Source organism: Salvelinus namaycush, chromosome 27 (assembly GCF_016432855.1).
Source record: "Salvelinus namaycush isolate Seneca chromosome 27, SaNama_1.0, whole genome shotgun sequence".
Lineage (NCBI taxonomy): Eukaryota > Metazoa > Chordata > Actinopteri > Salmoniformes > Salmonidae > Salvelinus > Salvelinus namaycush.
This window is the reverse complement of record NC_052333.1, coordinates 15,375,337-15,394,758: the sequence shown is the minus strand read 5'-3', so window position 1 is coordinate 15,394,758 and position 19,422 is coordinate 15,375,337. Positions and strand designations below refer to the sequence as shown.

The window sequence follows — 19,422 nt, the reverse complement described above, 5'->3', positions numbered from 1 at the left end:
ACACACACACACACTTCCTGAGGTAAGAGCAAGAGAGGCGGGAGTTCCTGGCCCCTTCCTGTGCCTGTGCTGGGGGATTGTGGGATTTGTCTTAACAAAGTTTCAGTGGTTCAGAGAGAGAATGCTTTGCTTGTGCTTTACCCAACACACACACACACACACACACACACACACACACACACACACACACACACACACACACACACACACACACACACACACACACACACACACACACACACACACACACACACACACACACACACACACACACAGGCATAATAGGTTCTATCATTTGTGATGTTTGAAGGTTTGTCTTTGTTAAATATACGACTGTGTGTCTGGTGTCTTTAGTTGAGACCATAAAGTAGTCCAGGAGAGAGAGAGAAGGGGGAGGGTGAGAGAGAGAAGGGGGAGGGGGAGAGAGAGAAGGGGGAGGGGGAGAGAGAGAAGGGGGAAGGGAGAGAGAGAAGGGGAGGGGGGAGAGATAAGGGGGAGGGGGGAGAGAGAAAATGAAAGTGCGGAGTCAATTACGAGAGGAGAAAAACATCTCCCTCCCGTCTTCCCTTCATCCTTTCCTCCCTCCATCTCATATCTTCTTCCCTGCCAGAGTGAGGGATTGCTCAAGATAAACCTGTTAACCCCAGAGTGAGGGATAGCTCAAGATAAACCTGTTAACCCCAGAGTGAGGGATAGCTCAAGATAAACCTGTTAACTCCAGAGTGAGGGATAGCTCAAGATAAACCTGTTAACCCCAGAGTGAGAGATAGCTCAAGATAAACCTGTTAACCCCAGAGTGAGGGATAGCTCAAGATAAACCTGTTAACCCCAGAGTGAGAGATAGCTCAAGATAAACCTGTTAACCCCAGAGTGAGGGATAGCTCAAGATAAACCTGTTATCCCCAGAGTGAGAGATAGCTCAAGATAAACCTGTTAACCCCAGAGTGAGAGATAGCTCAAGATAAACCTGTTAACCCCAGAGTGAGGGATAGCTCAAGATAAACCTGTTAACCCCAGAGTGAGAGATAGCTCAAGATAAACCTGTTAACCCCAGAGTGAGAGATAGCTCAAGATAAACCTGTTAACCCCAGAGTGAGGGATAGCTCAAGATAAACCTGTTAACCCCAGAGTGAGAGATTGCTCAAGATAAACCTGTTAACCCCAGAGTGAGGGATAGCTCAAGATAAACCTGTTAATCCCAGAGTGAGGGATAGCTCAAGATAAACCTGTTAACCCCAGAGTGAGGGATAGTTCAAGATAAACCTGTTAACCCCAGAGTGAGGGATAGCTCAAGATAAACCTGTTAACTCCAGAGTGAGAGATAGCTCAAGATAAACCTGTTAACCCCAGAGTGAGGGATAGCTCAAGATAAACCTGCTAACCCCAGAGTGAGAGATAGCTCAAGATAAACCTGTTAACCCCAGAGTGAGGGATAGCTCAAGATAAACCTGTTAACCCCAGAGTGAGGGATAGCTCAAGATAAACCTGTTAACCCCAGAGTGAGGGATAGCTCAAGATAAACCTGCTAACCCCAGAGTGAGGGATAGCTCAAGATAAACCTGTTAACCCCAGAGTGAGGGATAGCTCAATATAAACCTGTTAACCCCAGAGTGAGGGATAGCTCAAGATAAACCTGTTAACCCCAGAGTGAGAGATAGCTCAAGATAAACCTGTTAACCCCAGAGTGAGAGATAGCTCAAGATAAACCTGTTAACCCAGAGTGAGAGAGTTAAAACACCTATTAGAGTGTTGGGGAGGGGTAGTGAGTAGGGGCAGAGGGGGTCTGCTGGGTAGTGCTGGAGGGTCCCCCCCCTAGGCATACAGTGTTATCATGGCTCTCCTTAGCTATCTGTTTGGATAACCCCTGACCTTTAACCCCTGACCTCTGAAAGCTCTGTTTAGACCCTAGCACTCTCACACTGTAGAACTGCTCACACACTCACTCACACACCCATCACTCCTATAGTATGTCTATTTCAAGAGCACTTCACTAGGGCCCTCAGCCTGCTTGGGGTAGAGTGTATGAACTCTTGTTGGTGAGTTGGTATAGATCTAGACACATGTGAGTGTCTGACTCTGAAGGAGACCTTTGAATGTGACTGAGACAGTGAATACACCAGGGGCGCAACTTTGGTTTTAGAAGTGGGGGGGTATAACAGTTTTATTTTTTATTATACTTGTTTTATCCAGTTGGATTAACACTCCAAACAGCCTACCCGACTGCTCTGAGGCGTCCACATGGTCCTAAAGCACACCGTTGCCTCGTTTCGTATCACATTCCAATGATAAAACTGGGGGGACAAAAATGCAAGTTCAGAATGTGGGGGGGACATGTCCTTGAGACACCACTGAGAATTCAACAGCATCCTATACCAACAAAGACTGTTTGTCTGTTTGATACAGGCAGAGAGTGTGTGTGTGCGTGTGCGTGTGCATGTGTGTGTTCTAGGTGGATTGGTCCCTGGGTTGGTTCCTGGTTTCTATGACAGTTTGCTGTTGTTATGTACTGGCAAAGGGAGCTGTCTGGTGGGCAGGGGTCTGTGGTGCTCTTTAAAAATCTGCTGTCAGAGAGAAACATACACATACAGAGCCTTCAGAAAGTATTCAGACCCCTTGACTTCTTCCACATGTTGTTACATTACAGTCTGATTCTAAAATGGATTAAAGGGAAAACAACTATTTAATACATTTTAGAATAAGGCTGTAACCTAACAAAATGTGGAAAAAGTCAAGGGGTCTGAATACTTTCCGAAGGCACTGTATATACACAAAAAGAAAGGTATGGAGAGAGATGTTGAGAGAAATGGGGATGGAGAGAAAGAGATGAATGGAGGTTCATTAAACCAGGTCTTTGTGATGGAAATTAGTTTGTATTTGAACTTGAGCATCTCTCTCTCTCTCTCTAACGTCTTGTGTTCAGAAAGAGATTAAGTACTTTAAACAATCATGAGCAGCTGCTCTGCTCCGTGTGTGTATGTGTGTGTGTTTGTATAGACCTAAATACAGTAGCTATTCCTATTTCAACAGAACCTGTGTAGTGAAGCTGCTCGCTTCGGAGAATCCAGAACACTAAAGTACTCAGTCTTTCTTCTTCTACTCCTCTGCTTTCCTCCCCCCTCCCTGTCCTCTCCTCTGCTTTCCTCCCCCTCCCTGTCCTCTCCTCTCCTCTCCTCCGCCTCCCTGTCCTCTCCTCTGCTTTCCTCCCCCTCCCTGTCCTCTCCTCTGCTTTCCTCCCCCTCCCTGTCCTCTCCTCTGCTTCCTCCCCCTCCCTGTCCTCTTCTCTGCTTTCCTCCCCCTCCCTGTCCTCTCCTCTCCTCCCCCTCCCTGTCCTCTCCTCTGCTTTCCTCCCCCTCCCTGTCCTCTCCTCTCCTCTCCTCCACCTCCCTGTCCTCTCCTCTGCTTTCCTCCCCCTCCCTGTCCTCTCCTCCACCTGTCCTCTCCTCTGCTTTCCTCCACCTGTCCTCTCCTCCGCTTTCCTCCCCCTCCCTGTCCTCTCCTCTGCTCCCCCCCCTGTCCTCTCCTCTGCTTTCCTCCCCCTCCCTGTCCTCTCCTCTGCTTTCCTCCACCCTACCTGTCCTCTCCTCTGCTTTCCTCCACCTGTCCTCTCCTCCGCTTTCCTCCACCTGTCCTCTCCTCCGCTTTCCCCCACCTGTCCTCTCCTCTGCTTTCCTTCACCTGTCCTCTCCTCCGCTTTCCTCCCCCTCCCCACCCTGTCCTCTCCTCTGCTTTCCTCCCCCTCCCCTCCCTGTCCTCTCCTCTGCTTTCCTCCCCCTCCCCTCCCTGTCCTCTCCTCTGCTTTCCTCCCCCTCCCTGTCCTTTCCTCTGCTTTCCTCCCCCTCCCTGTCCTCTCCTCTGCTTTCCTCCACCTGTCCTCTCCTCTGCTTTCCTCCACCTGTCCTCTCCTCTGCTTTCCTCCACCTGTCCTCTCCTCTGCTTTCCTCCACCTGTCCTCTCCTCCGCTTTCCTCCACCTGTCCTCTCCTCTGCTTTCCTCCACCTGTCCTCTCCTCTGCTTTCCTCCACCCTCCCTGTCCTCTCCTCTGCTTTCCTCCCCCCTCCCTGTCCTCTCCTTTGCTTTCCTCCCCCTCCCTGTCCTCTCCTCTGCTTTTCTCCCCCCTCCCTGTCCACTCCTCTGCTTTCCCCTCCCCCCTGTCCTCTCCTCTGCTTCCTCCCCCTCCCTGTCCTCTCCTCTGCTTTCCTCCCCCCTCCCTGTCCTCTCCTCTGCTTTCCTCCCCCTCCCTGTCCTCTCCTCTGCTTTCCTCCCCCCTCCCTGTCCTCTCCTCTGCTTTCCTCCCCCTCCCTGTCCTCTCCTCTGCTTTCCTCCCCCTCCCTGTCCTCTCCTTTGCTTTTCTCCCCCTCCCTGTCCTCTCCTCTGCTTTCCTTCACCTGTCCTCTCCTCTGCTTTCCTCCCCCTCCGTGTCCTCTCCTCTGCTTTCCTCCCCCACCCTGTCCTCTCCTCTGCTTTCTTCCCCCTCCCTGTCCTCTCCTCTGCTTTCCTACCCACCCCCCCCCCACCATCATCCCCTCTCCTCCCCACCATCATCCCCTCTCCTCCCCACCATCATCCCCTCTCCTCCCCACCATCATCCCCTCTCCTCCCCACCATCATCCCCTCTCCTCCCCACCATCATCCCCTCTCCTCCCCACCATCATCCCCTCTCCTCCCCCTGCCTGTTTTTTATCTAACCAGGAATAATAACCAGAAGGTTAGAAACCTATTTTTGCAAGAGGGATCGTGCAAAGTAAATTCCCCGTTAACTAAAGCATTCAGGTATTCATTAAAGTACATTAAAGTATTCATTACCTCCCCAGGCCCAGCTAGAGGCCCAGAGGGCGACGGGGGAGTTCCAGAGGGCGGTAGAGATCCTGCGGGCGGCTAAAGAGACCATCGCCCTGGCAGAGGAGAGACTCCTGGAGGAGGACAGCAGACAGTTTGATTCAGCCTGGCAGGAGATGCTCAACCACGCCACCAACAGGGTGGGTAAACACACAACTCTTGGTCCTGGAAAGCCACAGTGTGTGCAGACTATGACCGACTGGGTTTGTTAGCTTGCTTAGCTTCATTAGGCATTTGTAGTAGCAATGGTCATCAAAATTGTTAAAAGGTTTAAAAACAAGTCTAATAAATACAACAGTTGGACAATGGATGAAGATACTCCAAACCTTTAGAATTTTTAAAATACATCAGATATTGACGGAATTATAGGACAAAAAAACATTTTACTGGCACAGACAAATAGTGAATGGAGTTCAGGGATTTTGGTGGTGTCACGTTCTGACCATAGTTCTTGTGTGTTTTGCTTGTTTTAGTGTTGGTCAGGACGTGAGCTGGGTGGGCATTCTATGTTGTGTGTCTAGTTTGTCTGTTTCTATGTTTCTATGTTTGGCCTAATATGGTTCTCAATCAGAGGCAGGTGTTTTGTGTTGTCTCTGATTGGGAATCATATATAGGTGGCTTGTTTTGTGTTGGGGTTTGTGGGTGGTTGTTTCCTGTCTCTGTGTTTTCTCTGCACCAGCTAGGACTGTATCGGTTTGCCACTTTTTTTTATTTTGTAATTGTTAAGTGTTCACTGTTTATCAGAATTAAATATGTTGAGCACCAACTACGCTGCGTCTTGGTCCGATCCCTGTTTACACCCTCTCTTCTCGTGAAGAGAGGGAAGGCTGCCGTTACAGGTGGGAATTCAGGTGTTCAATTTATTGTCACATTTAACTTTTTTTTTATGCACTCAAATATACATTTTATAATGGTTTCAGGTATTTAAAAAAAATAATGTTAAAATAAATAAAGTTATGTGCCTCATTTGCATAAATACACCGGGTTAATTTGTGTTTATATGAATAAGTTAACTAACCTAAAGGGGTGAAATAGGGCTGCAGCCACCAAAAACCTGGTCTGTCTAGGCCTACCTGCACTCACAAGCGCTGTCTCGACTGCCTCATTAATTACTGTTGTTGTCACGTTCTGTTGCATTATTCAACAAGTGTGTCAATAGCAGAATACCCTCAGATAAAAAATCAACAGGCTTAGCTCTAGATTACACCTATCTATACATACTTTACATTGTTTGCAAGATCAGACATAATACTACTATAATCTGAGTGTTAATTTCAGGAAGTTGCTTTCATTTCAGCGCATCTAATTTGTAAACATTTCAACTCCATTAAATGATGACTTTTTTAAATTGCACAAAAAACGGCCACCAAAATAAAGTGATCTTTCTTCTCTTTCTTGTGATGTAAGTGTAGAGACGGTGCTTTAAATCCGCGACCAAGCTTTTCCGTTCTTATATAGATGCAACGGAAAGACAATGTATTCCATTGAGCCCATTTTAGCCATTACCAGTGTGTTTGACAGGTCATTACAAACGTTTCTGCGATCGTAACGTTAACGGGAAAAAACAAATGGCACAAAGAAGAGTTGGAAAGAATTGCCAGAGTAAATGAAAGCAATCAATCCAGCAAGATATAAGAGACAAGTAGATTTTGCACCCCTCAAACACAGGAAATAAATGGCTGACAAAGACAGATCCTCAGGTGGGCGGGGCATGCGCGTTGCTATTAGTAGTAGTAGTAGCTTGATCTTGGTGGAATAGATCAAAGCACACACACCAAAGACTGACTTTCCACCCTATTGGCTGTTGCAGGTGATGGAGGCGGAGACGGCGAGGACTCGTAGCGAATTAGAGCACAGAAAGACGGCGAACCACTACAACGCCTGCATCAGTCATATGAGACAGCTGGAGAAGAAACTAAAACGCACCATCAACAAGTCCAGGTGTGTGTGTGTGTGTGTGTGTGTGTGTGTGTGTGTGTGTGTGTGTGTGTGTGTTTTGGTCCTGTTAATGTGACTGACTAGCTGAGAAGATAAAGAGCGATACACACACTCAGCCGCCCCTATCTTGGGCCTCTCGTTGCTGAATGTGATGACCTGCAGATGTTGGCCGGGTAGGCCTGTGCCTGCTGTGTATGAGTTTGGGCGTAGTGTAGGTATGTGTGTGTGATTGTATGTGTGTGTGTGAGATTTTGGGGGTAGTGTGTGTGTGTGTGTTTGTACTGTGTGTGAGTTTGGGCGAAGTGTGTGTTTCCCTTAAGGGCCTGTGGAATGTAGCAGCTGTTGGAGGTGGAGTGTTATTTTTCCAGAGGTTCATGGTTGCTATGACGACTATACAGCGCCCTGAAAGAACTACTGACTCAAATCTCTCTCTCTCGCGCTCTCGCCTTCTCCCTCTCCCCCGCTCTCTCTCTCTCTCGCCTTCTCTCTCCCCCGCTCTCTCTATCTCCACCTGCAGGCCATATTTTGAACTGAAGGCAAAATACTACCTACAACTTGAGGTATGTACAGTGTTTATTGTTGCCATAGATACACAACAAGTTGTTTGTGTGTTGTAACACCCTGTGTGTGTAACGTCCATACTTTCTTCTCTCTCTCAGCAACTAAGACGACACGTAGACCAGTTTCAGGCCAAGCTGACCGTTGCCAAGGCAGAATACCGCACAACGCTGCGTAACCTAGAGACCATCTCCGAGGAGATCCACTCCCGGCGACACTCCATCACCATGGGAACCAGAGGGAGGGGCGTGGGGGCTGAGGGGGAGGGGGGAAATGAGGACATCACCAACTTCAAGATGGAGTCAGATGGACTGTCCAGTGAGTGTCACACACACACATACGTGCACACAGCCAGGTTTTAATGTGTACATCTTTGTGTATGTTAATTTATGTGTGTTTTCCAGTGGCATCTGTGACGTTTGATGAAGGCGGTAACGGTGGTGGATCAGAGGAAGAGACAAAAACACACTCCTCTTCCTCCTCCTCTTCTCCCTACCCCTCCACCCCTCTGGACCTGCCCTGCTCCTACCCCTCCTCCTCTTCTCCCTACCCCTCCACCCCTCTGGACCAGCCCTGCTCCTACCCCTCATTCTCCACCCCCTCTGCCTACCTCTCCCCCTGCCCATCCCTCATGTCCTCGTCCTGTCCCAGTGCCATGGAGGGACCCAGTCCTGGCGGCTGGCTAAGCCCAGAGTCGAGGTGTGGATCTCCTCTCCTCGGCCCCCGCTCCCAGTGCAGTGGAGCCTCCTCCCCAGACTGCGACCAGGAAAGAGGTGTGTGTGTGTGTGTGTTCCGGTGACTTTGTGTCTATAAATGTGATAATTGTTTGGATTATTGTTGGGCTACTGTTTATAGGATTGTATGTTAGAAAACAAGTTTATTCACCATTAACTCTGCTTTTGTGTGTGTGTGTGTGTGTGTGAGTGTGAGTGTGAGTGTGAGTGTGAGTGTGAGTGTGTGTGTGTGTGTGTGTGTGTGTGTGTGTGTGTGTGTGTGTGTGTGTGTGTGTGTGTGTGTAGGGGACAGAGCAGAGGGCGCAGAGCAGAAGTTGGAGTCAGGTCTAAGTAAGCTGACCCTGACAATAACACACCCACTGCATCCTGGGAACGACGACCCCAAGGATGACCCCAAGACGATCTCCAGCTCCGCCACTACAACCCATATTCCCAACCTCACCATCCTCCAGACCAACAGCGCCTAACGGACAGACAGCTTCACCTCTTACCCTTGACCCTTGACTCATGACCTTTAAGCCTGAACTCTAACTCTGAGCCTTTCTATGAACTTCAGTAACATTACAATGTGTTTTATTCACTCCAGGAACAAATCTGTAATCACACCCTATTCCATGCATAGGAGATAAGGAATAGTGGCAATAGGGTGCCATTTTGGATCTTGCCCAGAACTGATCTGGAATAACCTGGAAGGGGAAATAAACTTGGGGATTGTGGGGGATCATAGCCAGGCAAGTCTATTGTCTACACCTTAAAACACTCCGAATGAAGGAAGGGTGTGAAAGAGACATTGCTATGGCCCGATTCTCCAAAAAGGGTGGACTTGCACACTCACTGTCATGGATTTAAAAGCTGTTGATTGGTGTAAGCTGGCGGGAGTTTTCACTATTGTGACATGTTGGAATGACCCTGGAGAGAGATATGTAAATATGGCTGTTGAGCCCCCGGCTCCCCTGATCCCACAACGTGTGTGAGGGGCAGAGGTTACCCTGGTCTCAGCGAGTGTGCTTGTGTGTCAGAGGAACAGCATGTTCCTGCAGTTTTTCTGCCTCACATAGACTGACTGGGGTTGTTTGCAATTACTATGTGTTGTACATGTTTGTGTGTGTCGCTATGCGTGGTAGGTAGGGCGACAGTGTGTGTAGAGACTGTTTCAGTGCAGTTGTAGTGTTGGTGTATTACTCCTGTATGGTGTATGGGGAGAGCACAGTCTGACTCCAGTAGAGAGAGAGTCTATATTTATGCTCTGTGTCTCTGACCTACACTATGCATCTGTTCTTAGAATAAAACACGTCCTGACACTTCATTGTGTGTGTCTGTGTGTGTCTGACACTGACGCACTGTAGCCTCACAAACAGGAACCTGCCCCCAACACACTCACACACTTTAACCCCAAAGTCACCATTGTGTCACTCCCTCAATGCTAATGGATGTAAACAAACACTACCTGACACACACACGCTGGCGAGAGAGTTTTCGTCCTGATACTCTCTCAGCTGGTGCAGTGTTATCTCATGACTTGAGTCAGAGTTCTCAGACTCCCTGTCTGTGTGTGTGCACTTTTCTGGGCTGGAATCCAAACCGGATCTGCCTATCCCAAATCAGTCAGTTATTCCCTGTCTCAGTCCTAAAAGGCCTGATAGAGGCTGCACAACCTAATCATTAGGCTGGCCACAGCTAGGAACCATATCTCAACCTAGGCGATAAGGGCCTTAGCGGGCAATCCCCAGAGCCTAGTGCCTATGCTGCCTAACTCCTTCTCAACCTAACATGCTCAACCTTAGACATTATAAGGATAATCTCTCCTGTCTGGCAAGGCCTAGGTTAAATCCTTCACAGACTCCTACCAACGTCCTAGTACTATAGTCTGGTACTAGGTCCCTTTATTCCAGAATGTATGATTCCCAATTAATTAATCAGATTCTCAAAATCCTCAATTGATCAAATGAATTAGAAGTAAGATAACAACATGCACTTGTATGACTCTTTGACGACTCCAGGTTTGGAACATCAAAGCAAAGTTGATTCCATTTCTAGTTTATTATAAAAATTCATGCCAACATTATAAATGTAAATTCAAGATACCCTCAGGGCTTTCACCTAAACCTCCTTAGGGCTTCACTATGCCAATATCATTTTATGAGAAACACTTTTAATAACAGGAAAGTAGTCTTACCTTCTAAAACAATACAATAGTTTCTAAAGGGTTCTAAAAGGTGAAAGGTAATAAATAAATACAAATATATATATGTATTAAAAAAACTCTAATCATACAACTACAATAATACAAAAATAATGGTTAAAAAAGCAGTCTTCAATAACAGCTAATTATTCCTATCCCCAACTGAACATCAATACCCCTACTAAACTCCTCTACTCAGTACATACCCCAACTCATAGTATTTTCCATAACATGTTTATTTCATCAACCCAGTCATAGTTTATTCATTTTCAACAACTCTCTGAATGTTCTTTTATTTCATCAATACAGTCATAGTTCCATCCATTTCATCAACACTTCTCAATTCCTTTCTTTCCCCATCAACTACCAAACCACTCTGTACTTTGATTGTGTATTTTGTGTGTCTGTCCTTGTAATATCTGTTCCCAAGCTGGTGTGTATTTAGGTTCTGGAAGACCTTATAAGGACTTTCCATGAATTCATGTTTGTGTGTGAAAGTAATTCTGTGGGTGTATATGTACTGCGTGGGTGTGTAGCCATTAGCCTGTGTGTGTGTTGTGCCAGCTGTGACCTTGAGTTTGTGTGTGTGTGTATGTAAAACTGTTAGCGAATGGAGAGTGTGTTGTGAACTGCTGTAACCCTAAGGATGAGGAGAGATGACCAGCCTCAAGGTACGAATGTTGAGAATTTGGACTGTGACCATTGAACTCGTACTCATCGGTCCTCTATAATAAGTCAGAAGTTCCTGGGCACTGGTCATTCTGCCATGTCCCTCCGTGTCTACCTGGCAGTGGTGGTTGCTGTTCTCCATCTGTCCCCGGTAACGTTAACCCGGGCTGGGGACAGGACAGAGGGGACTCCCAGTCCATCTTACGTGGCCGCAGTCTACGAGCACCAGGTGATTTTGAACCCAGAGCCGCACGTGCCTCTGTCTCGGGCCGCGGCGCTCGAGCACATGATGAGGAACCTGAAGGTCTATGAGGAGCAGGCCGCGCGGGCAGCGGAACAGGTAGGTACACCTGTGGGACTGGGAGATGGTCTTCTCTTTCAATTAATAGAACTAGATTTGTTAATGCAGGGCTGGAACAAAGCCCGCATACCCTGCAGATAAGCTCTCAAGGACTGGATAAGACTTGCCTTTGACAAGGAGGATAAACATCAGTCTGAAGTTCTTGAGTTAATAGCTTTACAGCTCCATTTACCCCTTTCTATCACATGTTACTGTTCCATCACAACACACATAGAGATACAACCTCCACATCCCTCTCTCTCTTTGTCTCTCTCTTTCTAATTCAAAAGGATTCATTGGCATGGAAAGTGTTATACATTGCCAAAGCAAACATAGACACTCTCTCTGACTCTCTCTTCCAGGGGGCTCAGATCATAGTATTTCCAGAGGACGGTATCCATGGGTTCAACTTCAGTCGTCTGTCCATCTCTGGTTACCTAGAGACCATCCCTGACCCACTGACGGAGGACTGGAACCCCTGTACACAGCCTGACAGACACAATAACACTGAGGTATACGCACGCACGTGCACACACCTTTACTTACCACTGTGGATCCATGTCTAATGTCATCAATGTTAATGTGTGTTCTGCCCTGTTCTCTCTCAGGTCCTCCAGAGTTTGAGCTGCATGGCTCGACGTCACCAACTATACCTGGTGGCCAACATGCCTGACCTCCAGCCCTGCCCTCTGACCTCTCACCCCACCTGCCCCCCCGACGGGCACTGGCAGTTCAACACAGATGTAGTCTTCAGGTTGGTGGTAAATGGGTTGTTTCACTTTTAAACACGTTTCTTGATCCTGTGAGAAAAGAATGCATTGTACAGGAAGAGCTTCAGGTACTCCGAGCTTCTCTTGGAATAGGGGGAATTACATGATATTGCATTTGTATTGATTTCCTAAAGCTTTTTAGAGTTATACAGAAGTGACTTGGAATCATGTTTTTGCTTTATTGTTAAGAAGAGCTTTCAACCATTCTCAACCATTCTCTATAGGTCTTAAAAAATATATTTTTAAAATTAATAATTGTATTATTTTTACAAAAGGATTTGGGTTATATAGATGAAAATACATTTGGTTTTCCCATTCACTGCAGGTCTGATGGTTCCCTGGTGGCTCGCTACCACAAACAAAACCTGTTCTTCGAGAAGGAATTTGATACCCCGCCCAGACTAGAGGTGGTGACCTTTGACACGCCGTTCGCCGGACAGTTTGGAGTGTTCACCTGCTTTGACATCCTGTTTCACGACCCTACTGTCAGACTACTGGAGAAGGTACACAAAGTCGCACAATGTTTCATTATGGATGCAAATGAATTCATCAAAAGTCTTAATGTTTGTCTTCATCTCTCTCAGGGTATCAGACAGATGATCTTCCCCACGGCCTGGATGAATCTGCTTCCTCTACTAACAGCGGTTCAGATCCAGAGAGCGGTCAGTCTGGGAGCTAACGTCACTCTGCTGGCAGCTAACCTCAGGCATGACAGCAAGGCTATGACGGGCAGCGGCATCTTCACCCCTAGTACTTCCATCTATCACCACGCCTTCCACCACCCTGGGAAGCTAGAGGAGGGGAAGCTGCTGGTGTTGAGGATACCTGTACTGGACAGTGACTGGCTGGCAACACAGAAGCAGGCAAAGAGGCAGGGGGAGACAGGAGGAAAGGGTGAGGCAAAGGGGCAGGGGGAGACAGGAGGAAAGGGTGAGGCAAAGGGGCAGATAGGAGAAGAGGGTGAGGCAAAGGGGCAGGGGGAGACAGGAGGAGAGGGTGAGGTTGAACCTCTCTCTGCTTCTCTTCCTACCCTCTCTCCCAATCCCTCCCCATCCCCCTCTCACTTCATCTCCTCTATGATGTGTGACCCATTCTCCTTCGTCCTGCTGCATGGTTCAGAGGGCCAGCTGACTGTGTGTGACGGTCCTCTCTGCTGCCATCTGCAGTACCGACGGTCCCCACAGGGTGGCAATACGGAGCTCTATGCTCTAGGGGCATTCGCTGGCAATCACACGGCTGATGGACACTTCGCCATACAGGTAGGGAGAAACATTTACATTACACGCATGCATTACAACCAGGGGTAGGGTCAAATCCATTTAAATTCCAGTCAATTCAGGAAGTACACTGACATTTAAATTCAAATTTTCTTCAATTTTTGAGTTTGGTTAACTTTCTGAATTGACTGGAATTGAAATGGAATTGACCCCAACTCTGATTACAGCTTACATTTGGAACTGGTAGGGATCCTGCCTTGTGCATACTTGCAATGTTTTACATTTTTTATTTAAGTCTTCAAGTTCCTTTCAGTTTTAGTCATTTAGCAGATGCTCTTATCCAGAGCTACTTACAGATGCAATTAGCAATTAGTGCCTTGCTCAAGGGCACATTGACAGATTTTTCACCTAGTCGTCTCATGGTATCAATGATTGATGATTAACCCTTCACCCTCCAGGTGTGTGCGTTGGTCCGGTGCTCGGGGTCGGAGGTCAGCTCCTGTGGAAAGGGAGTGGAGGAGGCAGAGTCTAGAGTGGACTTCCGGTTGGAGGGGAAGTTCGGAACGCGTTACGTTTACCCGTCGTTGCTAGGTAGTGGCATGGTTGTAGATCGACCCGACCGGATCGAGAAGACCACAGATGGCCGAGTGACCATGGAACACTCAGGGATGTCCGTCGGACTGGTGACCGCATGTCTCTACGGCAGAGTGTACGACCAGGACTAGGGTGTGTGTGTGAGTGTGAGAGCGAGAGAGAGAAAATAAAGTAAATATATGTTCTCCAACCTCTTTGTTCTCGGTACCGTTTCTGTATCATCTAAAGCAGCTATCCCCAAACTGGGGTACAGGGGTACGCCAAATAATATGTGATTAACTTTTCTTTTTTATATATATATAAATATATATATATATATACAGTTGAAGTCGGAAGTTTACATACACTTAGGTTGTAGTCATTAAAACTCTTTTTTCAACCACTCCAAAAATATCTTGTTAACAAACTATACTTTTGGCAAGTCGGTTAGGACATTGACTTTGTGCATGACACAAGTCATTTTTCCAACAATTGTTTACAGACAGATTATTTCACTTATAATTCGCTGTATCACAATTCCAGTGGGTCAGAAGTTTACATACACTAAGTTGACTGTGCCTTTAAACAGCTTGGAAAATGACAGAAAATTATGTCATGGCTTTAGAAGCTTCTGATAGGATAATTTACATAATTTGAGTCAATAGGAGGTGTACCTGTGGATGTATTTCAAGACCTACCTTCAAACTCAGTGCTTCTTTGCTTGACATCATGGGAAAATCAAAAGAAATCAGCCAAGACCTCAGAAAAAAAATTGTAGACCTCCACAAGTCTGGTTCATCCTTGGGTGCAATTTCCAAACGCCTGAAGGTACCACGTTCATCTGTACAAACAATAGTACGCAAGTATAAACACCATGGAACCACGCAGCCGTCATACCGCTCAGGAATGAGATATGTTCTGTCTCACTAAAACCAACCACCCTCCCACCAAACCACCCACTCACCAAGGCATCTATAAAAGTAAGTTAAATAGGAAAGAAAGACAGAAACAAACAGTAATAGAAACAATCACTATGGGAAAGAAAGAAATTATTATTAGCACAAATGGCCACTAGAACAGACATGACTGCTTACCAAACTATTCAAGTTACACTAAGTAAAAGACAGGCTCTCCACATGTTCTATTAATTAATGGAGACCAGGTTAAGTCTAACTTTTGTCAGGACCCATGCACCGTGTACCTAACCTTCTCCAGAGGCAGAGATGACATCACCTCCTTAACCTACTGCATAAAGGAGGGTGATTTTGCAGACTTCCAGTGAAAGAGGACAAGGCGGTGAGCTACCAGCGAGGCAAACGCTTACGCATTTGCCTGATGCATGGTAGCATTCTGGTCTAGGAGAAGTACCCCAGAAATGGCAGTGACCCGGGTTGGGGCTAACAGTTGTTTTACACATATGTGAGAATGCCTCAAAAATGGGATCCGATAGGCCACTCAAAGACTGGCATGACCAAAACATGTGCCCCACAGTCGCTGGACTCTGGTGGCATCTCAAACACTTCGGGTCAACATTTGGGTATATTTTTGCCAAACTGCCATTTGAGTAATGGAGACGGTGCAAAACCTTAAACTGAATAAGCCCATGCCTTATGCAAAATGATGATGTGTGAATACACTCAATACTTTGTTGCCATATATCATCGGGTAGCTCGCCACCTATGTCTTGCTCCCATGCAGATTTTGTATTTGCAAAGGAAGACAGATTAATGTTCCGTATTATGTCGTATAGTCGGAAGATTGTGCCCTTCAGATAAGGGTTAAGATCTAAGCACCACTCGACTGAACACTTAGTGGGCTCGAGTGGAAATGAAGGGAAATGTTTTTGGGCAAAGCTGCGAGTTTGCAGGTATCTAAAAAAAAGTGGGTATTGTGAATTTTATGGTCAACCCTCAGAGTATCGAATGAGACGAATGTGTTATCAACAAATATGTCACAAAAAAACTGACCATTCCTATGCCAGAACTGGAATGCCGTGTCAATTTGTGATGCTGGGAAAAGATGATTAGATGTTAATGGAGAGAAGCCGCTTGCTTGTTTAAGGCTAAAGTGACTTCGGAATTGGGACCAGATTTTAAGGGAGTTCTTAACAATGGGATTCAAAACATGGGTGTCAATGTTAATTAATGGGCAGTGGGGAGCACAGGAGCGAGACCGGAGAAGTTGGAAGGCTTGACTGTAACTCTATGATAGCCCAAGTTGGGCCGTCCTTGTTTTCAAGTGTAGAAACCCAATAAACACATTTAGATATATTTGCTGACCAGTAATAGTGTAAAAAATTGGGAAGGCCAGCCCGCCTGCAGGCTTAGGTCTCTCTAGATATACCTTTCTCATTCTTGGATTCGACTTATTCCAAATGAAGTTGGAAATGCAGCTGTCCAGTTGTTTGAACATCAACTTTGTCAGGAAAATGGGAATAGTTTGGAATAAGTACAAAAACCTAGGTAGTACAGTCATCTTAACAGAATGAATGCGACCTGCTAGTGAAATGGGAAGAGACGACCACCTTATGAAATCCTGCTTAATGTGCTCCAGGAGGGTTTTGAAGTTATGTTTAAACAGATCCTCAAATGAGCATGTGACCTTTATCCCCAAATAAGTAAAGACCTGATGCTCCACCTTAAATGGGAAATTGGCATACCCAATTCCTTTTGCTAACTGATTAATGGGGAGGAGCACACTTTTTGTTAGTTATAACTTATAACCAGAGAATGTCCCAAAATCTTGTTTCATGTCAAATCAAATCAAATCAATTGTATTTATATAGCCCTTCTTACATCAGCTGATATCTCAAAGTGCTGTACAGAAACCCAGCCTAAAACCCCAAACAGGCAAGCAATGCAGGTGTAGAAGCACGGTGGCTAGGAAAAACTCCCTAGAAAGGCCAAAACCTAGGAAGGAACCAGGCTATGAGGGGTGGCCAGTCCTCTTCTGGCTGTGCCGGGTGGAGATTATAACAGAACATGGCCAAGATGTTCAAATGTTCATAAATGACCAGCATGGTCAAATAATAATAATCACAGTAGTTGTCGAGGGTGCAGCAACTCAGCACCTCAGGAGTAAATGTCAGTTGGCTTTTCATAGCCGATCATTAAGAGTATCTCTACTGTTCCTGCTGTCTCTAGAGAGTTGAAAACAGCAGGTCTGGGACAGGTAGCACGTCCGGTGAACAGGCCAGGGTTCCATAGCCGCAGGCAGAACAGTTGAAACTGGAGCAGCAGCACGACCAGGTGGACTGGGGACAGCAAGGAGTCATCAGGCCAGGTAATCATCAGGCATGGTCCTAGGGCTCAGGTCCTTCGAGAGAAAGAGAGAAAGAAAGAGGAAAAGAGAATTAGAGAGCATACTTAAATTCACACAGGACACCGGATAAGACAGGAGAAGTACTCCAGATATAACAAACTGACCCTAGCCCCCCGACACATAAACTACTGCAGCATAAATATTGGAGGCTGAGACAGGAGGGGTCAGGAGACACTGTGGCCCCATCCGATGATACCCCCGGATAGGGCCAAACAGGAAGGATATAACCCCACCCACTTTGCCAAAGCACAGCCCCCACACCACTAGAGGGATATCTTCAACCACCAACTTACCATCCTGAGACAAGGCCGAGTATAGCCCACAAAGATCTCCGCCACGGCACAACCCAAGGGGGGACGCCAACCCAGACAGGAAGATCACGTCAGTTACTCAACCCACTCAAGTGACGCACCCCTCCTAGGGACGGCATGAAAGAGCACCAGTAAGCCAGTGACTCAGCCCCTGTAATAGGGTTAGAGGCAGAGAATCCCAGTGGAGAAAGGGGAACCGGCCAGGCAGAGACAGCAAGGGCGGTTCGTTGCTCCAGAGCCTTTCCATTCACCTTCACACTCCTGGGCCAGACTACACTCAATCATATGACCCACTGAAGAGATGAGTCTTCAGTAAAGACTTAAAAGTTGAGACCGAGTCTGCATCTCTTACATGGGTAGGCAGACCATTCCATAAAAATGGAGCTCTATAGGAGAAAGCCCTGCCTCCAGCTGTTTGCTTAGAAATTCTAGGGACAATTAGGAGGCCTGCGTCTTGTGACCGTATGTACGGCAGGACCAAATCGGAAAGATAGGTAGGAGCAAGCCCATGTAATGCTTTGTAGGTTAGCAGTAAAACCTTGAAATCAGCCCTTGCCTTAACAGGAAGCCAGTGTAGGGAGGCTAGCACTGGAGTAATATGATCTAATCTTTTGGTTCTAGTCAGGATTCTATATTTAGCACTAACTGAAGTTTATTTAGTGCTTTACCCGGGTAGCCGGAAAGTAGAGCATTGCAGTAGTCTAACCTAGAAGTAACAAAAGCATGGATTAATTTTTCTGCATCATTTTTGGACAGAAAGTTTGATTTTTGCAATGTTACGTAGATGGAAAAAAGCTGTCCTTGAAACAGTCTTGATATGTTCGTCAAAAGAGAGATCAGGGTCCAGAGTAACACCGAGGTCCTTCACAGTTTTATTTGAGATGACTTTACAACCATCAAGATTAATTGTCAGATTCAACAGAAGATCTCTTTGTTTCTTGGGACCTAGAACAAGCATCTCTGTTTTGTCCGAGTTTAAAAGTAGAAAGTTTACAGCCATCCACTTCCTTATGTCTGAAACACAGGCTTCTAGCGAGGTCAATTTTGGGGCTTCACCATGTCCAGGAGATAGGGAATAGACTTCACAGGGTTAGAGATGTATAAAAGAAGATTGTCTGCATACAGTATAAGGACACCTAGTGAGTTATGTTGCCCCTTAATATTCCCTTAATAATCCTTTCCTCCGCCCACAGGGCGATAGCAAGAGGCTCAATAGCCATATCAAATAGGAAATGGAATAAACAGCAACCCTGCCTGCCCCCCCTGCCCTGAGAGGGAAGTAGCTGGAGGTAACATTGTTGGTGCGAACAGAAGCCACTGGGGATGAGTACATCTTAATCCAGGAAAGGAATGACGGGCCAAACTCAAATCTCTCTAGTACTGTAACTAGATATTCCCACTCAACCTGGTTGAAAGGATTTTCAGCATCTAGAGAGATTACAACCTCTGGATGTAGAGTTGAGTGGGCAGAATAAAGAACATTAAATAGCTGGCGCATATTATAGAAAGATTGCTTACCGGAGATAAATCCAGTTTGGTCCGAGTTAATTATATTAGGCATCACTGTCTTGAAAGGACCTTAGTGAGAATTTTATAATCGCAGCACAAAAGGCTTATAGGGCGGTATGAGCCACAGTCTAGGGGATTCTTGTCTTTTATAAGCAAAACCAAAATAGTCGCCTGGGTAAGTGTCTGTGGCAGTTTCTGACTAGAAAGGATTTCATTGTACATTGAGCTGAGGATAGGGGATCATTTAGAGGAGAATGCTTTATAAATTTCAATAGGGAAGCCATCAGGCCCAGGGGCTTTACCGCTCTGCATGGACTGGATTGCCAGAGTAGCTTCATCATCATGGCCCCCCTGCGGAGGCATCCATGTTGGTTTGTTCATCTGAATTGAGGCAGGGGATGTCCAGATTGTCTAGAAATGCATGCATACAAGATGTGTCAGGAAGAGCCTCTGACGAGTAAAGA

At 46.5% G+C, this 19,422-nt stretch overlaps 2 protein-coding genes across 2 annotated transcripts in view; both read left to right on the top strand.

Moving 5' to 3' along the window:
* Positions 1-9,370, top strand: part of LOC120021969 (SH3 domain-binding protein 5-like) — a 19,334-nt gene extending 9,964 nt beyond the window's left edge. The window contains exons 4-8 of the mRNA XM_038965770.1: positions 4,812-4,976; positions 6,647-6,777; positions 7,292-7,334; positions 7,434-7,650; positions 7,737-9,370. Coding sequence (XP_038821698.1) covers positions 4,812-4,976; positions 6,647-6,777; positions 7,292-7,334; positions 7,434-7,650; positions 7,737-8,131 — 951 coding nt within the window. The 3' untranslated portion in view covers positions 8,132-9,370. The remainder of the gene's footprint in view (positions 1-4,811; positions 4,977-6,646; positions 6,778-7,291; positions 7,335-7,433; positions 7,651-7,736) is intronic.
* Positions 9,371-10,992: 1,622 nt separating this feature from the next.
* On the top strand, positions 10,993-14,028 carry LOC120021968 (biotinidase-like). The gene is made up of 6 exons (XM_038965769.1): positions 10,993-11,257; positions 11,620-11,769; positions 11,866-12,011; positions 12,353-12,530; positions 12,612-13,286; positions 13,703-14,028. The coding sequence occupies exons 1-6, from the start codon at positions 11,015-11,017 to the stop codon at positions 13,967-13,969; spliced, it is 1,659 nt and encodes a 552-aa protein (XP_038821697.1). The 5' UTR covers positions 10,993-11,014; the 3' UTR covers positions 13,970-14,028.
* Positions 14,029-19,422: the final 5,394 nt, after the last annotated feature.

Excerpts from the sequence above, each read along its gene's own strand:
- LOC120021968 (XM_038965769.1), top strand. The coding sequence starts at position 11,015 with ATGTCCCTCCGTGTCTACCTGGCAGTGGTGGTTGCTGTTCTCCATCTG. Across the intron at positions 11,770-11,865 it reads ACAGACACAATAACACTGAG|GTCCTCCAGAGTTTGAGCTG; the intron begins GTATACGCACGC and ends GTTCTCTCTCAG. Across the intron at positions 13,287-13,702 it reads ATGGACACTTCGCCATACAG|GTGTGTGCGTTGGTCCGGTG; the intron begins GTAGGGAGAAAC and ends TTCACCCTCCAG.